Source organism: Dipodomys spectabilis, unplaced genomic scaffold (genome assembly GCF_019054845.1).
Source record: "Dipodomys spectabilis isolate Male_0828 unplaced genomic scaffold, ASM1905484v1 ptg000126l, whole genome shotgun sequence".
Classification (NCBI taxonomy): Eukaryota; Metazoa; Chordata; class Mammalia; order Rodentia; family Heteromyidae; genus Dipodomys; species Dipodomys spectabilis.
In genome coordinates this window covers 593,211-619,749 of record NW_024870803.1, presented here as the reverse complement: position 1 = coordinate 619,749, position 26,539 = coordinate 593,211, and the positions used below count along the sequence as shown (strand labels likewise).

The 26,539-nt window shown below is 52.3% G+C and overlaps 1 protein-coding gene across 1 annotated transcript; it reads right to left on the bottom strand.

The window, feature by feature from the left end:
• Positions 1 to 5,239: 5,239 nt before the first annotated feature.
• Sft2d1 (SFT2 domain containing 1) lies at positions 5,240 to 25,281 on the bottom strand. The gene is made up of 8 exons (XM_042689717.1): positions 24,879 to 25,281; positions 17,428 to 17,514; positions 16,546 to 16,625; positions 15,968 to 16,049; positions 9,761 to 9,796; positions 8,634 to 8,689; positions 7,988 to 8,017; positions 5,240 to 5,755 (listed from the first exon to the last, which is right to left on the bottom strand). The coding sequence occupies exons 1-8, from the start codon at positions 24,939 to 24,941 to the stop codon at positions 5,716 to 5,718; spliced, it is 474 nt and encodes a 157-aa protein (XP_042545651.1). The 5' UTR covers positions 24,942 to 25,281; the 3' UTR covers positions 5,240 to 5,715.
• Between the last annotated feature and the right edge of the window lie 1,258 nt (positions 25,282 to 26,539).

Sequence of the window (26,539 nt, the reverse complement as noted above, 5' to 3'; positions counted from 1 at the left end):
GCCTGGTGGATGTGACTGTCACCATACCCACTGTGACCGGTGACCGCCCAGACTCGCGGGGCGCACAGGCGGGCGGGCCTGGCGAGCGCACCCATCACCGCGCCTGACACGGCCCGGCCCGCATGGCCCACCTCGGGGAGCAGAGCAACACCGGTAAGCCTGGGCACAGGAAGCACGGGGCAAGGGAACGCGAGGGTGGAACAGTGCTCACCAGAACCTCTGGAGTTGGTTTAGGCCCCACGACCACCCCCAGCACCTCCCAGCCCACCCCATCCTCACCCTCTGTGGAGCATGCCAATGGTTCCGAAACGACCTCCAGGGACTCTCTGGACCCCGGCAGGGCCTGGGGGCAGCTGGCCTCGGCGTCTGAGGCATGGGAGGGAGGGAGCAGTGGCTGCGAGCAGAGCATGTCTAGGAGAGAACTCGGGGTACAGGGCCAGATGTGGAAGCAGAGGATGGACACGTGGCCGCGGACATGGACCTCACCAGCTGGTATGGGGACACTGGGTCTGGTGTCCCCGGTGGGTGGAGACGGTGGGAGGCTCGGGTCAGGGCACTTGTGAAGTCATGGTGGTTAGGGGTGGCGAGTGTGTGGCTGTGGAAAGGAAAGGCTATGTACTAGTGGCAATGGCAGCACTGAGTGTGTCTCAGTCACACTCCCATCTCTCCTGTTTCACTGAGAAACTGGCATACAAAGGCAAGCCTCCCCGCCCCCCATCACCCAGGCAACAGAAACAACCCCAGGCCAAGTCCAAAGGCCCACAGGACTGCCGGGCTGAAGAGAAGTGTTGCTGGACAGGACGGACTTCCTGCCCCAGCTCCGCAGCTAGATGTAGGCATTAGCCATATCCTTCCCAGACAGTCCCCGCTTAGGGGCTGGGGGCCAGGAAGACAGGAGCCTGCTGCCCTTGGGGAGGCAACAGAGTGCCCGGGACTCTGGTCCCCAGGGTGACGGAGTGGGCTTTTCTAAAAGACCTTCCCACCTCTGGCACTGAGAGGGGCAGGGCCCCTGCCCCCACCCTGCTCTTCAACACCTTGTAAGCTACAGGTTGTGGGGGGGGGGCTGGGAACGCAGCCATGCTGCCAGCTGCAGGCTCTGGGCAGTGCTGTTGTAGGACCCACCACACCCTCTGACAGTCACAGCAAGGTGACAAGGTGACCAACCCTGCTCTCACGAGAGGCGATTCTCAAAGCGGCGATTTAAGCGTCAAGGGTTAAACTTGTAACCTATGTAGGAGGGAGTCTGCCCTGCCCCACCCACAGCACAAAGCCTACAACTGTTTGAGGATCAACAGTGAAACCTGAGATCTGGAACCTCTAAACACAGTTACACACCACTACATGCTGCCCAGAGGCCCCCAACTTTCCCTCTCAAAGGGGCTGACTGGGACCACTCAGGAAACACAAGTGAAAGGCTCTCTTTTTTTGATGATTGTTTTTTTTGGGGGGTCCAGTTGTGGGGCCTGAACTCTGGGCCTGGGCGCTGTCCCTCAGCTCTTCAGCTCAAGGCTGAAGAAGAAGCCACTGTGCCACTTCCAGCTTTTATTTTCTGCTTATGTGCGGAGGAATCGAACCTCAGGCATGCAAGGCAAGCACTCTACCACTGAGCCACCTTCCCAGCCCGATGATTGTCTTCTTTATGTATGGTGTAATCACATGCGTATCTCTGGGAGGGAGGGAGGGTGGGGAGGGCACAGAACTGGAGGGAAAAAGTGCAGCAGTGGGCTCCCTGGACGCTGATGGAAGTGGGTTGAGACGGGAGGGGGTGGGCGGGACGAGGGAAGAGAAGACACTGTGCAAAGATAACTGTCCCCTGCGGGAGCACATCACCTTAGTAATAACAATGAAGAATGTAAAAACAAACCAGAGGCGGATACTCAGAACTGTCCACCTTGCTCATCTGTCATTTAATTTTCAAATTTCCAAGATAACAATATCACAATAATTATCAAGAATTTTCTTCCTCATGATTCTATCAGACTAAGTGTACGTTAGAGCAATGACTTTTCATACAATAACCCTTCAGACATTTCCAAGGGCTGACGTGGCTGGGGTGTAGAGCACCTGCTTAGCAAGTGAGAGACCCTGATTCAATTCCCAGTACTGCTCCCAGTACTGCTGGTGGCTCATCCCTGTAATCCTAGCTCCTCTGGAGGCACTCTGGCGGCCAGGCCCTGAGTTCAAGCCCAGGACTGGCAAAAAAAAAAAAAAAATCAGAATGAATAAAATGCTCACGGGAACATTTCAGTCACTAATGTATCAGTAATCATTCATACACTCCTATGTCCAGACCCAGCCAACACGAGGCAATCACAGATACAGATCTACACTGCCCGAACGGACATCACCAGGCTGAGGTGCGAGGCCCCACCCCACTATGTTCAGGTCAACCGGCCATCACCACCTGTGACCAGGAAGTTAGCCATGATTGGGTTTTTGCTTTTTTTTTTGGCAGTTGCGGGGGGTTGAACTCAGGGCCTGGTCACTGTCCCTGAGCGCTTTCGCTCAAGGCTCAGGCTCCAACACTTTGAGCCACAGCTCCACTTCCAGTTTTTGAGTGGTTAACTGGAGGTAAGAGGCTCATGGGGACGTTTCTGCCCAGGCTGGCTTCGAACCATGATCCTCGGATCTCAGCCTCCTGAATACCTAGGAGGTAGCAGTGCCCAGTCAGCCATTATTCTTTAAAAAACAAAAAAAGTTAAAATTTTGTTAAATCTTCCTTTCATGAGGCATATGTAATGCATACAGAAAAACTTCAAAACATCTCATCCTATTCTTCATGCTGTTTCTGAACTTTGATTCGATTAATTAGACACGATACGGTGATAAAGTCATCTAATCTGAACTTGATTTTTGCCTGAATTTGTCTTGCTTCCTTGGCTAGTGCTCAACCACTTGAGCCATGCCTCCAGGCCAGCTCTGTCACCCTAGAGCTCCTCAGACCAGCAGCAATGTGGTGGCACCAGTCCATTTTGGTACCTGCAGCCCCCTCCACCGGAGCTCAGTTGATGGGGAGCTCCGAGTCCCAAGTCATCGTCAGGTGTCTTGGGGTCATAAGATGTGCTGAGGTTTCACCCTAGATCAGCCGTCGCTGCAGAGAATCACGTCCTGAGCAGCCACGGCGATGGACTCCATATCCTAAGCGAGGTCCCCTCCCTCACTGTGCTCTCCGGCAGCCACCTCGCGTCTGGACGCTCACGTGTGACCCGTTCACACCGTGGACGGCCATGCTAAGGACTGGCCCTCTTTAGACGGGCTTGGAACCCCCACATACAACAGCTACAACTAGAAGAAAAGTAGCTGGGGCTGCAGAGACTGCCAACACAGCCTCTCCCCACAGGGGAGGGATGGAGCAGACTCAACCAGATGAGTGTCTGTGCGCTCTTAGGCACCCCGTCCCACTGCCCACAGCACTGGAGGCCCCAGAGCAGCCAGCAACAAGGGGACAAGTGCGAGCCTTGTGTGCCTTCTCTGTCTCTTTGTGTCTCGGTCCCAAGGCCATGCGCACCCCACGGTGGACGTCTTCTCAGCATTGCTCTGTCCTGGCATGACCCTGAGCCAATAGAGTACGCTGGCGAGGCCCCCAACTTGTGCTCTTAAGAGCAGGGGTCTTTGTGAAGACAGGTCTATGTGCTCTGCGCACATGACCCTCAGCAAGGGGACTGTGTGCCACCTGTGTGGCCTGGACTGCAGGCTTGCCAGCTGCCCCCTGCTCCTGCTGCTGGGGGTCAAGCTGAGTCCAGCCAAGGAAGTGGGCAAGGCCGGCAGACAGCATTTGAGTTCCAAGAATCTGGACAGGAATGAACACAAGAGTCATTTCTCAGTGGGCTTGCAGCTCTGCTTCCTCCACCTCCAGTGTTCCTGCAGGTGCCCGGTCAGGGCAGGACGAGGTGACGTGGGGCTCGCAGAGCAGAGTGAAGCCAGCTACAGCGAGACCGCAGCGGGGTCCCGGGAAAGGTGCCCTGCCCCCCCGCTGTTGCCGGCCGAACTCCTTCATTATACTGCCATCCTTACCTGCTAACTGTCCAAGGCAATTTCAGGACGTGCGCTCTGCAGTGACCACCTCCTCCTCTGCCCGCCTGCCCTGCAGTCCCATCCTGCTGCAGCTGAGCTGGGCCCCTCACCCGTGGCTCCCGGGAACCTATCTGCGGTCTCCTGCCCGGGCCCAAGCAGGACCACGCATGGCGTGGTGAACGCTCCGCGTTGCGTTTTCCTGCACCAATGCAGAGGACGCTGACCAGCAGGATCCGGAGGCCATGGTACTCAGGGCAGGACGCTGGATGTCCTGCCCCTCCAACCACATTGGAACCTTGGTGACACCAAGCCACCTGAACTCCCCACGGTGCCGGGCACCGCACTCACCTCCATGGTGATGAGAAGGGCAGCCAGCTGTGGCCAGGCCACTCCCGCCTCGCTGGGCCAGTGAGCTGCCACAGCCCCGCCAGAGGGGCCCTGCACTGCGGCGCCTGCTCACCGGGCTCGCGCTGCTCCTCACCCCTCCTCTGCTGCCACTGGCCACACAGGGCCAGGTGGGGTGGGGCACCAGGACGCAGCGCCCCACTCCTTCCCAATTGGGAGCCGACAGTAAAGCTCCAAGGTCATCTTGACCCCCCGTGATTGCTTGAAGGCACATGCAAGAAGCTGGCTTACTTGAAAGACACCAGGTACCTGGATTGCTTTGCTATGTCTGCAGAGTCTGTGTGACTTTCAACCAGTTGACCTTGTCTTGCTTTTACTGCACTGTTTTTACTGAAATTTTCCTTGTTTTTCTGGACTATAGTAACCTTATGCTGCTTCTTGACTTCTAACAGTATACATTAGGGAAAGTTAAAGGTAAACGGTGCTACAGTCTTGAGCTGCAGACCTCCCGACCCCATCCTTTGTCCTGGTTTTTTTTTTTTCTCATCCTCGCCCTAAATCAGGATTCCCTTTTGCTCCAGCACGTCCCAAAGCCACCCTGACCCACCCTCCTCCTCACCTGCGTCCCCTGGCTCCTCCTTCCTCCTCACCTGCGTCCCCTGGCCCCTCCTTCCTCCTCACCTGCGTCCCCTGGCCCCTCCCTCCTCTGCACCTGGTGGCCTGGCCTCTGCCACCTCCTCCCAGGCCCTTACCCGGTCTCCTCATACTCAGTCCTCAGGGTATGGCTGACACAAGGCCTGCACCTGCACCGTAGTCTACAGAGATTACAAGAGTGCCTTTTATTAAACTGAACCACTTAAAATAAATTTAATTGTAAAAATTGTTATTTTTCCAAGAGTGGGTTTATTTTGAAATTGTAAAGATATATATTATTTTTATTACATGTAATAAGCAACTTTAAGATATAAAGTTTCACATTTTTAAAGTTAAAAAAGGTCTTAAAAATGCAGACATTTAAAGAAAACCAAGTAAGCTGAATGCACCCTGCAGCACAGATCTGGCTCTTAGATATTCACACCTCAGAAGCTGTTCTGGGAAAATTATCTACAACTGGCAATGATCAGGCGCCTCCTATCTTTGGAAGCAGGTTGACGACACAGAGTGAATGCAGGCTACTGGCAGGAACGGTGTCGGTGGTGCGTGTGTTCACCAGTACAGGAGAAGGTCTTCAGCTCCAGAGGGCTGGCTCTGGAGTGACTGACAGCTCTGTTGGGAACTGTGTACTTCAGAGCACTATCTCAAACACAGTTTATCAGCACGCCAGTGTTTCTGTCCTGTAAAAGCACGCTAGGACACTCAGCTTAGGAGAGAAGAGCAGCACTTAAGAACAGCATCCCTGGAGAAGAGGAAGGCAGGAGACAGTCACATTCCTCAAAAGCACAACTGCAGGGACAATCGGACACTACTGGGATTCTGATGAACTAAGGTGGTATCTACAACTTGAAAGTAAAAGCTGAGGCGGAGATATTTGTACTGAGGCTTGAACTCAGTGCCTGGGCACTGTCTCTAAGCTTCTCTTGTTCAAGGCTAGCACTCTACACCTGAGCCACAGCACCACTTCTGACTTTTTCCGTTTATGTGACACTGAGGAATCGAACCCAGGGCTTCATATATACTAGGCAAGCACTCTACCACTCAGCCACATTCCCAGCCCTGCCAATTTTTTTTTTTAATTTTTTTTTTCTTTTTTTTTTCCCCTGCCAATTCTTGAATGGTATTTGTCTCTAAAATCTTTACCATCACATTTGTTGATCAATATAAATAAATAAATTCAACCTGGGCACTGGTGGCTTCTCACCTATAATCCTAGCTACTCAGGAGGCTGAGATCTAAGGATCTTGGTTTGAAGCCAGCCCAGGCAGGACTTCAGTTAACCACCAAAAAAGTGGGAAATGGAGCTTTGGCTCAAGTAGTAGAGTGCTAGCCTTGAGCATCTGGACAAAACCCATATCCTGAGTTCAAGCCTCAGGACCCACATGGAAAAAAAAGTCAAAACTAATCTAGTGAAAGCATATTTTTAAAAGAGCTAATGCACTGTACACTTGCCTACATACGCATGTTTGACCCTAGCCTCAACACTGTAGTCACAGAATCAAACCAGGTGCCCATCAACTGTCAGTGGATAAGGTTCACTGTGGCATATATACACAGTGGAATATCATTCACCCATTAAGATATGTTTGCAGGAAAACGTTGGAACTGGAGATCATCATGGTAAGAGAAAGTTGAACACATGTGTTCTCTCATATAAGCCTGGCTGTGCCAGCTCTGTGCATCCAGATGCTGTCTCTGGCCCTCCCTTACTCTCTTTTGTGCTGGACTGGCCCGACAGGGGGCACCCGTGAGAGCTTCCCTCATGGCCCGCTGACTGCATGCTTCCGGCCCCCAGGTGAGGAGGCAAAGTTCCCCAGGAGACAGAGTGCGCCATGGCGCAGGGATGCTTGCCTCGTGGTGCCAGAGGCAGAGAGAGATTTTGAAAGCAACATATTTAAATATCATGGACCCCTAAGAGTTCCAGAAATATTAATCAATGAGAAATACCGATCAAGGTGACAAACCACCTTTCATAACTTCTTCTGTATGTTTACACTATTACATAAAGGATGCTCATTAAAAAAACAAACAAATCCTTTTACCCATCAATAACATCTGAGACTTGTTCTGCATGTCACAAGTTGCTCTCCAGGGTAGGACTCTGGGGGAGGGCAGGTCATGTCTCACATGTTTTTATTCTCCTTATAACTGTTCATCAAAAACAATTACCCATATATGATGATGGAACAAAGAGGTACTAATTTCCTTCATTGTTCTTATTTTGTATACAATTTTGCCGTGTTTTAAAATATACATCATATCTCAAAATTTCAGAGAAGCACAGCCAAGTCTCACCAGAATCTTTTCCCCAATCTATCAGTCTTAAGACTAGAATTAAGTTTTTTTTTTTTTGCCAGTCATGGGGCCTGAACTCTGGGCCTGGGCGCTGTCCCTCAGCTCAAGGCTAGTGCTCTACCACTGGAGCCACAGCGCCACTTCTGGCTTTTTCTGTTTATGTGGTGCTGAGGAATCGAACCCAGGGCCTCATGCTTGCAAGGCATGCGCTCTACCGCTGAGCTACCTTCCCAGGCCCTAGAATTAAGTTTTGTTTTTACTCTACTACTTAGTCAACACCTTTGTCTGGAAAGAGAAAATGACAGTTGCCTTTCAACATAGAGACTATATACGTTTTTGCTGGCTAATAACGTTTATGTAGCACATTTTCCTAACACCTCCCCAACCCCATTTTTTCAAAAGCAGAATTTGTTGCATTGGAGCTGTGTCCTGTTACTGAGCTGAAGAGCACAGGAGGGTCCACATCGTCCTGACTGCGACTGCAGGGCAGGAGTGGTTTACAACCTCCCTCACGTGTGTCCAGATTTGACACACGGTGCTTTTCATCTCATGCAAAAAAAAAAAAAAAAGATTAATTCCATTAAGTAAGAAAAGTCAACTGAACGAAATACTATTTAAACCCAGGTATCTGTATAAACACGATAAAAGGGCAAGAAGTAAAGAACTCAAACAAGCTCACCGTGCATAGGGGATGTAGGACAGACTGTACCTGCAAGAGATTCAGTACATTGTCAGCTGCTCTGCACCAGCACCCCTGCAGCCCAAATGGCAGTGCCTAATACCATCACAAGCGCAGTAAGACGCAGACAACAAGCCATAGCAAGCCCGCCCTCCCGGGCAGGTGATCCACCTCTGACCACCCGCGCCCACCCTTTCAAGTATGCTGCTTGTTTTTGAGATGGGGTCTTACTTCCTGCCAGGAATGTATGTGCCTGGACCACAGTCCCCCTACTTTCTGCCACAGCTGGGATGACAGGCGCCTGCCACCATGCTCAGCTGTTGAGCTGAGACGCAGTCTCATGGACTTTTCTGTGTAGGATAGCCTCAAATCACAGTCCTCTCAATCTGCCTCCTAAATAGTTAGGAATATAAGTGAGAGCTACTGGTGCTAGACCTACATTATATCATTTTTCCCTCCCAGCATGACACCCACCCTCCTGGACCCCACCTCCAAAGGGCAGAGGCCGGCCCTACACCAGAACTCAGACCTCACAGCAAGTCTGGACTAAGGCACAGGATTCAAATCCCCGATTCTAGGGCTTTACAGGTTACAGGCATGCCAGCCATTTTATCTTTCTAAAAGCTGTTTTAAGAAAAACACTTACCACGTCATGGACAAGAACTGCAATATGCAGAATAACAAGGCCAGTTCCTTCTTGTGCTATTAACAAGAGCAAAAACAGAATAATGCATGTAGACTTAAAGTAATACTTCCTAGAATTAAGTCCGATTTTTCCCCTTCAAAAAGAAAATAAATTCAGCAAAGAAAAGAATTTCTTTATTAAATTTTAGTATGATACACTCCAGAAACTCAAATGTCCAGGAAGTACATTTCCTTTCAAAAACCATCTATTCATTTAAATATTGCAAAACACGTGACCTTAAATGTGTCTGAACAGCTGTGCAGAGGCCGGAAGCAGTAACTTCTTGGGTCAGGTCTTGAACTCACCTAAGCCTTCCTAGCCTCTGCTCCCCTCAGACCCACACCGGCTGCGCCGTCTACTACCTGACCTCACTCCCTCACCTACAGTCCTGCTCCACACACACACACACACACACACACACACACACACACACACACACACACACACAAAACCCATTAAGCCCCTTTCTTCTTCTGTGGTGCTGGGGATTGAACCCAGGGTCTCACCCATGGGCAGGCCGTTACTCTAGTACTGAAATGCATCCCAGCCCTTGCCTTTCTTTTTCCCAGTGTACAGTCTGGTTGCTAGTGCAAGAAGTGCCCAAGGCCTTTTGGAAGCAGGTAAGTACAAAACACAGGCAGATCTAATGAAGAACCCGAAGCCCCAGTTAGTGACACGGGCTGTCATTATGTCCCATCCCCAGAGACTAAAGATGCGGGTCCAGTGTCCACAAGTGGTCCATGGCTGAGGCTCTCTGCACCCTTCCTACTGGTCTGCTTGGTTCCCTGCCTTCTCTCCCCCAGGTCTGAGCACCCTGTCCCACCTGTGCCTGCCCTACGGTGGCTCAGGAGCCCACGGGGGAACCCAAGGGAGGACCCACATCAACACACCGGGAGAAGCACCAGCCAGAGACTCACAGTGCTGTTACACTCACACGGCACCATCCTCTCCATCTAGCCAACTGGCTGTCCATTTAACTTGTGATCCCTGGGAGCCTTATAAAATAAGACTGAGCTATTTTGAAGTGATGACACCTCAGGAGGAAAGGTAGCAGCTGGCAGGAAGCCTGCCCAGCTCACACTACTTACCCACAGAGCAGCACACAGGGTAAAGACGAGGCACAGCTACGGAGGAAAGAGGACAGACAGGGTGAGTGGCCAGAGGCCCTCCAGAAGCCGAGTCAAAGCACACAACTATCCTGCATCTGCCCCAGGGGACTCACTGGATGGACTGTCCTGCATCTGCCCCAGGGGACTCACTGGATGGACTGTCCTGCATCTGCCCCAGGGAACTCACTGGGTGGACTGTCCTGCATCTGTCCCAGGGGACTCACTGGATGGACTGTCCTGCATCTGCCCCAGGGGACTCACTGGGATGGACTGTCCTGCATCTGCCCCAGGGGACTCACTGGATGGACTGTCCTGCATCTGCCCCAGGGGACTCACTGGATGGACTGTCCTGCATCTGCCCCAGGGGACTCACTGGATGGACTGTCCTGCATCTGCCCCAGGGGACTCACTGGGATGGACTGTCCTGCATCTGCCCCAGGGGACTCACTGGGATGGACTGTCCTGCATCTGCCCCAGGGGACTCACTGGGGTGGACTGTCCTGCATCTGTCCATAGGAACTCACTGGGGTGGACTGTCCTGCATCTGCCCCAGGGGACTCACTGGATGGACTGTCCTGCATCTGCCCCAGGGGACTCACTGGGGTGGACTGTCCTGCATCTGCCCCAGGGGACTCACTGGGATGGACTGTCCTGCATCTGTCCATAGGAACTCACTGGGGTGGACTGTCCTGCATCTGCCCCAGGGGACTCACTGGATGGACTGTCCTGCATCTGCCCCAGGGGACTCACTGGGGTGGACTGTCCTGCATCTGCCCCAGGGGACTCACTGGGATGGACTGTCCTGCATCTGTCCATAGGAACTCACTGGGGTGGACTGTCCTGCATCTGCCCCAGGGGACTCACTGGATGGACTGTCCTGCATCTGCCCCAGGGGACTCACTGGGATGGACTGTCCTGCATCTGTCCATGGGAACTCACTGGGGTGGACTGTCCTACATCTGTCCATGGGAACTCACTGGGTGGACTGTCCTGCATCTGTCCATAGGAACTCACTGGGGTGGACTGTCCTGCATCTGTCCATGGGAACTCACTGGGTGGACTGTCCTGCATCTGTCCATGGGAACTCACTGGGGTGGACTGTCCTGCATCTGCCCCAGGGGACTCACTGGATGGACTGTCCTGCATCTGTCCATGGGAACTCACTGGGGTGGACTGTCCTGCATCTGTCCATGGGAACTCACTGGATGGACTGTCCTGCATCTGCCCCAGGGGACTCACTGGGATGGACTGTCCTGCATCTGCCCCAGGGGACTCACTGGATGGACTGTCCTGTATCTGCCCCAGGGGACTCACTGGATGGACTGTCCTGCATCTGCCCCAGGGGACTCACTGGGGTGGACTGTCCTGCATCTGTCCATAGGAACTCACTGGGGTGGACTGTCCTGCATCTGCCCCAGGGGATTCACTAGATGGACTGTCCTGCATCTGCCCCAGGGGACTCACTGGGATGGACTGTCCTGCATCTGTCCATAGGAACTCACTGGGATGGACTGTCCTGCATCTGTCCATAGGAACTCACTGGGGTGGACTGTCCTGAATCTGCCCCAGGGGACTCACTGGGATGGACTGTCCTGCATCTGTCCATAGGAACTCACTGGGGTGGACTGTCCTGCATCTGCCCCAGGGGACTCACTGGATGGACTGTCCTGCATCTGCCCCAGGGGACTCACTGGGATGGACTGTCCTGCATCTGTCCATGGGAACTCACTGGGGTGGACTGTCCTGCATCTGCCCCAGGGGACTCACTGGATGGACTGTCCTGCATCTGTCCATGGGAACTCACTGGGATGGACTGTCCTGCATCTGTCCCAGGGGACTCACTGGATGGACTGTCCTGCATCTGCCCCAGGGGACTCACTGGGATGGACTGTCCTGCATCTGTCCATGGGAACTCACTGGGGTGGACTGTCCTGCATCTGTCCATGGGAACTCACTGGGGTGTACTGTCCTACATCTGTCCATGGGAACTCACTGGGTGGACTGTCCTGCATCTGTCCATGGGAACTCACTGGGATGGACTGTCCTACATCTGTCCATAGGAACTCACTGGGTGGACTGTCCTGCATCTGTCCATAGGAACTCACTGGGGTGGACTGTCCTGCATCTGCCCCAGGGGACTCACTGGGATGGACTGTCCTGCATCTGCCCCAGGGGACTCACTGGGATGGACTGTCCTGCATCTGTCCATGGGAACTCACTGGGGTGGACTGTCCTACATCTGTCCATGGGAACTCACTGGGTGGACTGTCCTGCATCTGTCCATAGGAACTCACTGGGGTGGACTGTCCTGCATCTGTCCATGGGAACTCACTGGGATGGACTGTCCTACATCTGTCCATAGGAACTCACTGGATGGACTGTCCTGCATCTGTCCATGGGAACTCACTGGGGTGGACTGTCCTGCATCTGCCCCAGGGGACTCACTGGGATGGACTGTCCTGCATCTGTCCATGGGAACTCACTGGGGTGGACTGTCCTACATCTGTCCATGGGAACTCACTGGGTGGACTGTCCTGCATCTGTCCATAGGAACTCACTGGGGTGGACTGTCCTGCATCTGTCCATGGGAACTCACTGGGATGGACTGTCCTACATCTGTCCATAGGAACTCACTGGGATGGACTGTCCTGCATCTGCCCCAGGGGACTCACTAGGATGGACTGTCCTGCATCTGCCCCAGGGGACTCACTGGGTGGACTGTCCTGCATCTGTCCATAGGAACTCACTGGGATGGACTGTCCTGCATCTGTCCATAGGAACTCACTGGGGTGGACTGTCCTACATCTGTCCATAGAAACTCACTGGGTGGACTGTCCTGCATCTGTCCATAGGAACTCACTGGGTGGACTGTCCTACATCTGTCCATAGGAACTCACTGGGTGGACTGTCCTGCATCTGTCCATAGGAACTCACTGGGTGGACTGTCCTGCATCTGTCCATAGGAACTCACTGGGATGGACTGTCCTGCATCTGTCCCAGGGGACTCACTGGGGTGGACTGTCCTGCATCTGTCCATAGGAACTCACTGGGATGGACTGTCCTACATCTGTCTACGGGAACTCACTGGGGTGGACTGTCCTGCATATGTCCATGGGAACTCACTGGGGTGGACTGTCCTACATCTGTCCACGGGAACTCACTGGGGTGGACTGTCCTGCATCTGTCCACGGGAACTCACTGGGGTGGACTGTCCTGCATCTGTCCATAGGAACTCACTGGGATGGACTGTCCTGCATCTGCCCCAGGGGACTCACTAGGATGGACTGTCCTGCATCTGCCCCAGGGGACTCACTGGGTGGACTGTCCTGCATCTGTCCATAGGAACTCACTGGGATGGACTGTCCTGCATCTGTCCATAGGAACTCACTGGGGTGGACTGTCCTACATCTGTCCATAGAAACTCACTGGGTGGACTGTCCTGCATCTGTCCATAGGAACTCACTGGGTGGACTGTCCTACATCTGTCCATAGGAACTCACTGGGTGGACTGTCCTGCATCTGTCCATAGGAACTCACTGGGTGGACTGTCCTGCATCTGTCCATAGGAACTCACTGGGATGGACTGTCCTGCATCTGTCCCAGGGGACTCACTGGGGTGGACTGTCCTGCATCTGTCCATAGGAACTCACTGGGATGGACTGTCCTACATCTGTCTACGGGAACTCACTGGGGTGGACTGTCCTGCATATGTCCATGGGAACTCACTGGGGTGGACTGTCCTACATCTGTCCACGGGAACTCACTGGGGTGGACTGTCCTGCATCTGTCCACGGGAACTCACTGGGGTGGACTGTCCTGCATCTGTCCATGGGAACTCACTGGGGTGGACTGTCCCGCATCTGTCCACGGGAACTCACTGGGGTGGACTGTCCTACATCTGTCCACGGGAACTCACTGGGGTGGACTGTCCTGCATCTGTCCACGGGAACTCACTGGGGTGGACTGTCCTGCATCTGTCCATGGGAACTCACTGGGGTGGACTGTCCCGCATCTGTCCACGGGAACTCACTGGGGTGGACTGTCCTACATCTGTCCACGGGAACTCACTGGAAGAAAATCTAGTTCTACCTACATACCCGATTGTTTTCTCAAGTGCATGACAGCAAACTGAAGCTTGGTGACTAGTGTGTGGATTAAGTGTGCAACACTTGAAGAGTGTTCAGTGACGCTGCTCTTCTTACAGATGCTTCTGCTAACGGAAGTCCCTGTGGCCCCACGCCTGTGACCTCACTGCAGCCCCCTGCACTTGGCTGTACAAAGTACGTGTAAACATGCTTCACACAGAAAGCCTGTGCATCTCTCCATGCCAAATGTCCGCCGCCTCAGGAAGCAGGAAAGGCCGGGTCAGAGGCTGCCTGACCCATGACCTGGAGAGACCTTGGCTCCATTACAGATTCTGTGTAGACCCTGTCACCTTTTTAGCCTGAGACATGCACTGCCTGCTTGCTTAACGGTCTGCTACAATGAAAACTCAGAATGTGGATTTTCTGCCATACAACAGAGCAGGAGCTGGTTGGCCCAAGAGGGAAGCTGGTCTCCACCATCGCTCGAGCAACTGTGCCGTCCGACTCCATTCTCCATGAAGCCCGGTGACAAGCCAGGATCACGGTGGATCATACCTGCCCCTGAGATTTAGGGAGGTATTTTGTACCTCCAGACATCCTGACAGACAGCTTCCAAGGTTAATGATAAATGCCAGAACATCTTAGAACAAATCTTAGTAAAGTATCATTGGAATGTACACTGCCAGTAGAAGGTAATTTACTAACAATCCAGGTAAACATACTGATACATAAGCTAACCTATGTAAAATAACTACAAGAGCTATAAATACACAGTAGTAACATTCACGCTGAATAAAGACATAATAAATAAAATCACGTCAAAAAGGGAATTATTTTTTCTGGTGAGAAAATGTCTGGCAGACAAGCTAGTGATAAACATTTTTTACCTGCAAGTTAACGTTGTGTAGGTTTGTGTATAGTTAATAGTAAAATAAAAACTAAACTGCTAGTGCTGCTATGTATATTACGGAAGCATCAAAATGCCTCCAGACAAAAGAAATCGAGTAAAGAAGCAGAGGCATGATGACAGGGGAAGAGAATGGGGCCCCTCCTAAAGCCCACCTCACACAGAACACCAACAAAACAACACCCACACCCTGCCATGAGGAAAACCTTCTAACCACAACCATAAGCCTTCTCGCCGCACCCCCAACCCCAAGGTAGAGAGAGCACTTAGAGTCAGGACAGAGCCCACTGTGTGAAGAAGAGCTGCTTCAAGGTATTGACACAGAAGCCACAGGGTCAGGATGGCTTGTCAGGCAGGACAAAGCCAGAGGACCCCTAGTGCCAGCTCACCTGAGACAGACGCAGAGAGACCGGCTCAGAGCAACCTGCCGCCGTTCACCGTTCCCTGTCCCCAAGCAGTACAGACAGGCCAACAATCTATAGGTCTTAATGAAAACACAGCCAGATCCTAGCGGCTCTCGCCTGTAATTCCACCTACTCAGGGGGCTTGAGATGAGATCGTACAATCAGTCTGAAGACAGTCCAGGCAGAAAAGCCAGTGAGACACTTATCTTCAGTTAATCAGCAGAAAGCTAGACATGGAGCTATGGTTAAAGTGGTAGAATGCTAAGCCCAAAAAAGGAAAGCTCAGAGATAGTTTCCAGCCCTGAGTAGTTCAAGCCCCAAGACAGTACCAGAAAGAAAAAAAAAAAAAAGAAAGAAAGAAAAAGAAAATACATTCAGCTGTAATTACACATGGCACCGTACCACCCAAAATCTTTAACACACAGCCTTGAGACACATCCCTTTTTATTATTGTCTAGAGCATGATAAGATAGCAACACTCATAAAGCAGTAGTAAAAATACATTAATAAAAGTATTTTAAGGCTGAGTGCCAGTGACTCACACTTGTAATCCTATTTAGACAGCTGAGATCTGAGAATCACATAGGAAGCCAGTTAGAGCAGGAAAGTCTGTGAGACTCTTATGTCCAATTAACCACCAAAAAGGCTGGAAGTGGAGCTGTGGCTCAAGTGGTAGAATACTAACTAGCCTTGAGTACAAAAGCTAGGGACAACACCTAATCCCTGAGTTCAAGCCCCATGACTGCCCTCCCACCAAAAAACCCCCAAACCCATAGCATTATTTACTTACAAGCATGATAACTGTTGCAAGCAACCTTGTGGTTTCAAACATCTTCTTCAGCTGCTTCACGGGTCCCATCAGAAAGCAAGTACTATGGGGAACAAATAAATAACCGAGAAGGGCTCTACGAATCCCTGAGTCTATGCAACAATAGACCGCCTTTCAACCAAGAAGCTATGCTGGTTTACTTAATAATCACAGCATTCTCGGCTTCCAGAATTATAAATAAATGTTGGTTCTTTATGAACTGCCCCATCTTGAGTACTGTGAAAGCAGTGGGCTGGGAGGCCCACTGTGGGCAGGGGTTCAGCTACAAGCTTGGGCTGGGGACCCACTGCCCAGCATTTTAGGAGGAAGCCTGTCCCCACCTGGCAGTATGGTACAGGGATGGCACCAGAAGCTACCTCTTGTGGGCCAGCCCAGCCCGGTGCACAGCGCCTACTGCCAGTGTAAGCACTCTGCCATGGTAACTGGCACACACAAGAGGCCAATCACTGTACAGAATGAACAAATTGCTGAATCGGCAAGATGTAAGGAGCAAGGTACTCATTAGAAGGCAAGTCTGGCAGCCAAAGAGATATACATACCTGGCTAATGCAGAAAGATTCCCAAGGGTGTAAAACACGGCAAAAAGCTTTATGTTGGGAAGCCACAGCAATCCAGTTCCCTAAATTAGACATTACAGACACAAGTAAGTTTGTATTGGCTACAAACACAAACGTGTTACTGCAGCAGCAATACACAGACTCTGTGAGAAGCGTGTTTAAATGCAGGTACATAGTAACATCAGTTACTTCCCAATGGTATGTACTAACTTGACTTTTTGCTAATTGGCAAGAATATACATAAATGAACTGCAACACAACTGTCTTTGTAAATCTTACTCCTTAAGTTAAATGTTCATTCTGACTGGCAAATTAAAACAGGCCATAAACACACCTATCTCTGCCTTGCATTCTCTTATCACACACTGGTTTTTAAAATAGAGTTATTTCAACCATTCCCCATATCCCCAAAGAACAATTTCTACACCTTTCTATTTATTTTATTATTTATTATCTATTTATTTGTTTGTTTTTTTGGTTGGTCGTGGGGCTTGAACTCTGGGCCTGAGCGCTGTCCCTGAGCTCTTCAGCTCAAGGCGAGCACTCTACCACTTGAGCCACAGGGCCACTTCCGGTTTTCTGGTAGTTAATTGGAGATAGAGTCTCCCGGACTTTCCTGCCCGGGCTGGAAAGGTTGATCCTCAGACCTCAGCCTCTTGAGTAGCTAGGATTATAGGTGTGAGCCACCAGCACCCGGCTTAATTTCTACATCTTTTTAAAAATCAGTCTCTACCCCTTTATGTCAGGTGGTATGTTCCATCAAAATAATCTAACAGCACGTTAAAGTAGACTGCTTTTTAGTACAGAATAGGATTAAATCTAATATAAAACAGAAATTTTGATCAACGTAAAGCCTTAACTCACAAGGATAGAAAAGAAAATGCCAGCCACGAAGCATATCACAAAACACTTCAATCTGGTGCTGAAACTCAGGGATGTGGAGTCCAGGACCTTAGGAAAGAGACGGACAATTGAGAATGTGTTCTTAACTCAGCACTGGAGAATCTGATTCTTCAAGCTCTGGTAAGGCAAGCTTTAGCTTAGCTTATATTCAATCTTTGTTCTGCACACAGCAGTGTCACTTCCTGGTTGTAGGGGCTTGTTGTGGCCTGGGTGTCAGGTGACACTGGAGGTTACTGACACTGTGAGGTCTCATCCTAGTACTGTGTGTGCTTCACACACACTCACTTGCTACCAGGCTTCACAGGATATGTGTGACATGGTACAGAGTGAAGGTCCCATGCACGCAGGCACACTGGCAGGCAACGGCTGCTGGCTGCTGGGGCTGGGCAGGGCACACAGGGCTCAGCAGACGCCCACAGCCTGGTGAGGGAAGCTGGAGAGAGGGGTGGGCGACACGGAGCAAGGACCTGGCTTGAACTGAAGTGAGTCTGAGTCTGCAGAGCTGGTGAGGCCCAGCGAACCAGGCCCTGAGGACCCTCCCTTCAGCCATGCACTGGACACAGGCTGGGACAGCGGGACGGCTGGACACAGGCTGGGAGAGCGGGACGGCTGGACACAGGCTGAGACAGTGGGACGTCTGGGCACAGGCTGGGACAGCGGGACGGATGGACACAGGCTGGGGACAGTGGGACGGCTGGACACAGGCTGGGACAGCGGGATGGCTGGACACAGGCTGGGACAGCAGGACGGATGGACACAGGCTGGGACAGTGGGACGGCTGGACACAGGCTGGGACAGCGGGACGGCTGGACACAGGCTGGGAGAGCGGGACGGCTGGACACAGGCTGAGACAGTGGGACGGCTGGACACAGGCTGGGACAGCGGGACGGATGGACACAGGCTGGGGACAGCGGGACTGCTGGACACAGGCTGGGACAGCGGGACGGCTGGACACAGGCTGGGACAGCGGGACGGCTGGGTGATGACCGGAAGCAGCAGCAGAAGACAGGACAGCTGGAGGAGGGGCCTGGACAGGAGCGCAGCACAGCTTCCAGTCTGAGCAGTTCATCTAAACCAACTCAAGGCGGGAGCTGGGTACTCCTCAACCATGGTAAAGACAGTGTTTGAAGTAATTTATGCTAGCACAGTATACAAATTCTAGCCACATTATGTAGGAAAAAGTACAACTCAAAATGCATGCTTTAAAATACAGTGAAGACTAAGTGGAAACGCTCAGATAACTAAGTGTGCTACTAGTGCATACTTGTCCCTTTTAGCCTAATGAGGCTAAAAACAAATCTATCAACAGCTGTTTGAAAAAAATCTGGAAATATACAAGGACTTCTATTCCCCAAATATACACTTAAAAAATAAAACCGCAAATGTGGGAAGAGTTAACAATGACCCCCCCTTTATAAATGATATAAGCCAATAAATAGATAAGACCACAAGCTTATGATATGCATTAGAAGAGAAACAGAAGGGGGGGGGTGCAAAAGCCTCAGGTGGCAACACCTTTGGTTCCACCACCTACCTGAGCAGCCAGCTTGGGTCCTTACGCAGCATGAAAAACAGACAGAATGTAAGTGCTCTAGCCGTAACACAGACCACTTGGAACATCTGTAAAACTGCTGGAATTCACCCATTCTGATTTCCAGTAATGTCAAAACTGATCATCTGGTTTAAAATATGGAATAAACTTTCCTATTACCTTGCCCATGTAATTTTAACCCCTCTGTACGGTATTTTCACAATAAATGAAAAAATTAAAAAATTAAAAAAAAAGACCTAAGTTGCCTGGCACAAGTAGTTCACGCCTGTGATCCTTGTCAGGAGGCTGAGGTCTAAGGATTGTGGTTCAAAGCCAGCCTAGCCAGGGAAGTCTGAGAGACTCTTATCTCCAATTAACCACCAGAAAACCCAAGTGGTACTGTGACTCAAAGTGGTAGAGTACTAGCCTTAAGGAGAAAAGCACAGGGACAACACCTAAGCCCTGAGTTTAAGCCCTAGGACCAGCGTGCACGCATACGCACACGTGTGCACACACACACACACAAAGACATAAGTTTTGTCAGAAATAATATACAGTATGTATACTTTAATAATATAGGACAAAATAAGCCCTAAAATTTTCATTCAGCACTTAATAAATGATCTGGTCCATTTTAAAAAACAGAACTGTTCATTAGCTTGATTTTGCTATTCTACAACCTCTATCTATAAAAACATTGTGCATCATAAAGTATGTGTCCAATTTTATTTGCAATTAAAAATGGAAGTGGCTCACCAGTGAACGGAAGTATACAATGATGAGACTGCCTTCACTTTTCCTTCCGCTACAAACCTAAATCACCCGATTGTTCCTAAGTTAAATGAATGGTGCCTTTTCAATAGAAAGTTTATTTCTTTCAGCAACAGAAGAGAATGGTTCTCCGTATAACAGGAGATCTTTCTCCTCCTATTTTGATCTTCCATGAGGTAACCTTAAAAAGGAAAGGTTATGACACATGATTTCCATTTGCACATAATCAATCTACCAACAGTCAACTTGTGCCCTGGGCACAGAAACAAATCACAGATATTCACGATTCCTAACTGAGAAAACTCTAGAATGCTTCCAAATGCAAGGAAGCCTAGACCAGACTGGCTGGCGGTCAAAACCCCTGACCTTCCAGGTCTGCCACCAAATGCGCCACTGCTTTTCCAGCAGGAGGAGGAAGCCAACCAACTGTTCATCTCTTAAGTTAGGTCTCAGAGTAAAAATACAGACACGTTAAATGACCACCTCCCCCCAAAAAAGAAAAAGCCAGAGGAAGAGCAAGTCCCTGGGGCAAGGTCACCCTCCACACCCTTTGAGCTTCTTCTGCCCTAGTGTAAGCCCCAGTGCCTGTCCAGGCCACGTGTGCACGCGCACAGACACACACACACGCACCACAGATGAATGAGGAGATCCACCTGGGCATGTCCATGAGCGGGCCCCAGGACCGCTGCAGTGCGCCAAGTGGAGCCCAGGCCACTGCCAGCAGGAGAAAGGATCAAATTAAATCCAGTATCCCCTCCTTCCCTTTTCAAGATAGTAGTAGCATACAGAAAGACAAAAACGCACGAAAGCCGTTCCACACTCACAGCCCCCTCTCCCTGCTCTCCCCTTCCCCTCCACCCTTCCCCGCTCCTCAGTCGTCACCTTCCTGCTTCTCCTGACCTCCACACACTGGAGACACTCAGAGGTCACATCTCTTCTACTTACACACAGCAGTCACTCCCACCGCCTGTGGACACAGCATCTGGACCAGGCATCTGAGTGATCCTCCCATATCCCACCATCCCGAGATTCACGCCCAACCCCAAGAAGGCAGCTTTCTGCTTCACAGGTTCAACCTGATAAGAACTCACCAGCCGGCTCTACCGTCAAGCCACTGACAGACCGGCCAGCTGTCTTGACATCACTGACTCACGCCGCCCATCAGGCACCTCGTACAGAACCACTGCACTGATCACCCGTTCAGCCTCTGCAATCCTACCCTTGCTCTGCAGGTTCTCTTCACAGAGCAGCCAGAGCAGTCCTTTAAGACCTAACTCAGTAGCACTTGTGTATACTTTTGCTGAATTTGGGAACAAAGATCCTCAAAAGTATTTTGCAAAAGTTAAAAGAAGTTATTTGGCACTGCAGCACTCATTGCTCAGTAGGAGTCGTGCTATACATAAGGAGCGTCACCAGACTTGAGAAAGGGCAAAGGGAATGGCGACTGCAATCGTTGAGTTGGTAATTAGAAAAACAAAGTGTTCACATGTTCCTTGTGGCTCATGTCTATAATCCTAGACACCCAGACTGAGATCTGAGGATCTCAGTTTGAAGCCAGCCCTAACTACCAAAAAATAAAAAAAGCTACAAGTGGAGCTGTAGCTCAATTAGCAGAGCATTAGCCTTGAGTAAATGAGCTAAGGGACAGTGTCCCTAGCCTGAGTGCCAAGACCCAGGACTGGACATGCGCACGAATGTGCGCGCGCACACACATGCATGCATGCACGTGCGCGCGCGCACACGCGCGCACACACACACACACACACACACACACACACACACACACAAAATGTAGATCACAGCCAGCTGTGGTGACACATCATAATCCTAGCCCAGTTTTATATAGCAAAACCCTGCTTCCAGAAAAAACAAAAAAAACAACCTAAATATGTATGTGTGTGTCTATGCTGAACAAATGGATGTATCTCATATATATTATATATGATAGAAATCTCAGCTACATTGATGGATTCAGTCTTCCAAATAATGTGGTTTGTAATTATGAAGTCTCTCTGATCTGTGACCAATTAATGAAGGTGTGTGTGTGTTTGGTTGCTGTTTTTTGGTAGTACTAGGGATTAAACTCATGCCCCCTGTTTGTAGGTAAGAGCTCTACTACCTAGATTATCCCCACTGCCCTATTCCCACCCACCCCCCTTTCTGTGTGCCCATCCGAGGCTTGAACTCAGGGCCTGGAGACTGCCTACAAGCTTCTGTGCTCAAGGATAATGCTACCACTTTGAGCCACAGTGCCATGTTAGGCTTTACATTCCTCAGATCTCAGCCTCCTGGGCAGCCAGGATTATGGGCATGACCACCGAAGCCCAGCTCCCACACCCTCTTCATAGGTTTCTTTTTTGGGGGTCCGGTTGTGGGGCCTGAACTCTGGTTCTGGGCGTTGTACCTCAGCTCAAGGCTAGCACTCTACCACTTGAGCCACAGCGCCACTTCCGGCTTTTTTTTTTTTTTCTTATGTGGTGCTGAGGAATCGAACCCAGGGCCTCAAGCATGCAAGGCAAGTGCTCTACCACTGAGCTACCTTCCCAGCCCTCTTCATAGGTTTCTTAAGAACAAGATGTCTGGAGTTGAAGGTATGTCTTACTATGACTAGTCATATGTGTTTAAGTGTAGGAACTAGAATGTGATCATATTAATGTAAAGCTCTGCAGTTTTGAGAACCACCACTATACTCAAAACTCAGGACAAGTCAGACACCGGTGACTCATGCCTGTAATCTTAGCTACTCAGCAGGCTGAGATCTGATGATCACAGTTCAAAGCCAGCTTGGGCAGGAAAAGCCATGAAACTCTTATCTCCAATAAACCACCAGAAAAAAAAAAACACGGAAGTGGCACCTTGGCTAAAATGGTAGAGCACTAGCCTTGAGCTGAAGAGCTGAGGGACAGCTCTCAGGCCCAGAGTTCAAGCCCCATGACTGACGACAAAAAAAAAAAAAAACAAAGAAACTCAGGACATTTCCTTCCACTCAGCAAAGACAGATGAAAACCCTTCCCCCAGCCTTCAAGACAGACAGCGCAGGATAGGAATTCAGCTTCCAAACTGACCAAGCTTCGCAGGCTGGACAGACACAGACAGACACACACACACACACACACACACACACCCTAGCTCCAGCCACCCTGGCCTCCTTGCCTAGCAGCCTTCTTTCCAGACTCTCAGGGCTCCTAGACCACTACATACAGTATAGTAACCCCAAGCTCTACAACCCAGCTCTAACTTTCCCGTGGCACTTTTCTCTAGACAAGTTATAGACTTGTTTATAAAGTAACTGGTCCCAGGGCTCAAATGTCAATTGTGTGATCTGCCCAATGAATGAATAATTATCCCAGGCAAAACCAGCCAGTCGCTCTGATCAGAGATAAAAGATTTCAGGAATCTTTCTCCTCTCAGGGCATTGAGTAGCCTGGCACATCACCTTCACATTCTCAAGGCCTAGAGTGACACCCGACAGCCCTTCCCACGGCGGAAATGACCCTCACAGGCACTGTCCCTGCAGTGGCTGCTGACAGCAGGAAGACTCAACACTTAGAATATGGGCCGTAGGACTAAGAAACTAAACATTTAAATTGAACTTAAATTAAGGTCACCTGTGGTCATGGCTGGTGCAATGTAAAACACAGATCGACAGCATAACATGGAGCACAAAATAACCACTAATAAAATGTCACTGGCTGAATGTCTGACGGCTGAGACTCGCAGCTTTCTGTGTTAATATTACAAGTCATAGATTTCATCACAAGTAAACACTTGTCAAAAGGCTACCGGTGAGAAGTGCTGATTATAATGCAAAGAAGGAAGTCAGGAAAGTGAAGGAGGAGGGCAAATAAAACCCCCTCTGGGGATGCAACTCAATCTTCAGGGTGGTGTCTGACACATGCATATAATAAAAATGAAACCCTTACGAAGCAGTTCTTGCTCCACTCCTATTTCCAAGAGGAAGTAACCTTATCGAGTCTTGGGCAAAGTGCAAGCACAGGAGTAGAAGCTATTTTTATTAATTTTTATTTTTTGGGGGGGTCCAGTCGTGGGGCTTGTACTCTGAGCCTGGGCGCTGTCCCTCAGCTCTTCAGCTCAAGGCTGAGCTCTTCAGCTCTACCACTTGAGCCACAGCGCCACTTCTGGCTTTTTTCTTTTTGCTTATGTGGTGCTGAGGAATCGAACCCAGGACCTCATGCATGCGAGGCAAGTGCTCTACCACGGAGCCACCTGCCCAGCCCGCCGCACAACTTTTCATTACGTTAACCCTTCACCGCATGTCCTCCCGGGGTCTCCAGGGGGAAGGCCGGCCACGCACCCGGTGCAAGAACTGGTCCTCGGCAGCAGGTATGACGGTGGCAGACGCACGCGCGCAAGCGACACCCCGCGGGCGGCAGGTCTGCACCGCCAAGGTGCAGGCCAGTCCTGAGAGCCCAGAGCCGGCGCCCCGCCCCGCGCCCCCGCGCCCCGCGCCCCCGCGCCCCGCGCCCCCGCGCCCCGCGCCCCCGCGCCCCGCGCCCCCCGCGCCCCGCGCCCCCGCGCCCCGCGCCCCCGCGCCCCGCGCCCCCGCGCCCCGCGCCCCCGCGCCCCGCGCCCCCCGCGCCCCCCCCCCCCCCCCCCGCGCCCCGCTCCCCCCCCCGCGCCCCGCCCCGCAGCGCTCCCCCGCGCCGCGCCCCGCCCCGCAGCGCTCCCCCGCGCCCCGCCCCCGCCCCGCAGCGCTCCCCCGCGCCCCGCCCCGCCCCGCAGCGCTCCCCCGCGCCGCGCCCCGCCCCTCTCCCCCGCGCCCCGCCCCGCTCCCCGCCCCGCCGCGCCCCGCCCCGCCGCGCCCCGCTCCCCCGCGCCCCGCCCCGCCCCGCCGCGCCCCTCTCCCCCCGCGCCCCGCCCCCCGCCCCGCCGCTCCCCGCCCCGCCCCGCCGCGCCCCGCTCCCCCGCGCCCCGCCCCGCCCCGCAGCGCCCCACGCGTCACCGGGCGGAGGACGCGGCGCGGCCTCGGGGCCTGGGCTCCGCAGCGCTGACCGGCCGCGGGGCCCGGAGACTGGGGCTCCCGGACGACCCGCAGCGCCCGGCCCCCCACGCCCGTCCTTCCCGCCAGCCCTCGGCCCCGGCTCGCTACCTGCGCGGTCAGGCCCAGCTCCTCGTCGTCCTGGCCGCTCAGGACCCGCCGAAGCTTCTCCATGGCCCCGTCCGCGGGCCGCCCCGCCGGCCGCTCGCCCGCCGGCCGCTCGCGCCCACCCGGAAGCCCGGAGCGCGAACCTTGGCGCTCAGACCGGAAGTCCGGGGCCGCTACTTCCGGCGCGCGCGACGGCTTCTACCCACCCCCTCCCTCGGGCCGCCGGGCGCGGAGAGATGGAAACGGAGCCGCCCGGGCCCCGCCCCGCCCCGCGCCGCAGCCCGCACAGCGAGGGTCCGCGCTTCCGGTTAGTGCAGCCGCGCATGCGCTCCGGGCACGAGCGCTTCGGTGGTGCCCTAACTCCAGTAACGGCTGGAGCGCCTCCGGGGGTGGGTGGCCCACGCGAGCGGCCGGGCCGGCCAGCGCGGCGGGGCGGAGGCGCGGCGGGGCGGAGGCGCGGCGGGCGGAGGCGCGCGGCCGCCCCTGGCGGTCGGAAGGCCGAGTTGACGCACGCGCACGGGAACATACACGGACGTGTCACCGCGGTCCACACGTGCGCGCGTGCGCGTGCGCGCGCGGCGCTGGGAACAGGGCCTTGCAGCCCCGCCCGAGCCACCTCACCGGCCCTTCTCTTTGTGTTCTTGAAATAAGGCCTTGCAGACGTTGCCCCCACCGGCCTCAAACTCATCCCACTTCTGCTTCCTTGAGTAACTGTGACTTCGGTGTGCACCACTGTGCATTGTGCGCCCATTAATATTATACGAGCCCAGAACACAAGTCACGGAATAGGATTCCTAAAGCGTTACAGAAGTGAAGCGCTAATTTTAAGGCACATCTCTCCCTCCCCTTTCCGTAACTCTTAAGGTCACGTTCACCTGCCCCCGGTCCTGTATTCAGAACTGCAGTGTCCCTAAATGCAGGTACCTAGCAAACTATCACTGTATGGGATAATAACAAGAATTACAACAAAGAATGTTGTGTGGGCCTTTTATACTTCTCGTACCCTAAAAGCCAAACTTGGGATTTCCTCAAAAATACTTCACTCAGGTTATTGGAGACTTAATCCTCCTGGAGATAGGAAGTGTTTGGGGCTCAGACTCTGGAGCTGGAACCTAGTTTTGTCCTGGGACAAGTCTGCCTCAACTTCCACTTCATTTGAATGTTTATGTGTGAAAACACAGTTCCTCCATGGCAGACCTGTTTGAGGACCAAATGTGATGATAGCCTGCAGGCAAGCCTCTCCTTATTTACAGGTTCTGTGTTTACAAATGCACCCCCCCCCACACACACACACTAAAATTTGCCCGAGTCAGTCTGGCACTTCAAGGTCATCTGAGGGCTAGAACAGTTAGGCTCTTACACGTGGTGGTTGAAAGATGCATGCCTTTGGTTGTCCACAGGGAGGCTTATGGCCTGGCAGCTGGTTTCTATTAGAATGAGCAAGCAGAAATAGAGCAAGGTGCTAGCCAGTAGTTCTGCAAGCTTAGTTCAGAAGTAACATATCACTGTCACCATTCACTTCAGGTGAGTCATGGTCTGGAGCCACTTCGGGGCGGTGGGCAGGTGGTGGTGATGGTGGGGAATCACACAGTATGAATGTGGAGAGGGAAAGGGCTTGGGCCATTCATGGGCTACCTGCCACAGGGGTGCTGCCTGGTTGTCAG

Excerpts from the sequence above, each read along its gene's own strand:
- Sft2d1 (XM_042689717.1), bottom strand. The coding sequence starts at position 24,941 with ATGGAGAAGCTTCGGCGGGTCCTGAGCGGCCAGGACGACGAGGAGCTG. Across the intron at positions 16,050-16,545 it reads AATCTTTCTGCATTAGCCAG|TACTTGCTTTCTGATGGGAC; the intron begins GTATGTATATCT and ends TGTTCCCCATAG. Across the intron at positions 9,797-15,967 it reads TTGCAACAGTTATCATGCTT|CTGTGCCTCGTCTTTACCCT; the intron begins GTAAGTAAATAA and ends TTTCCTCCGTAG.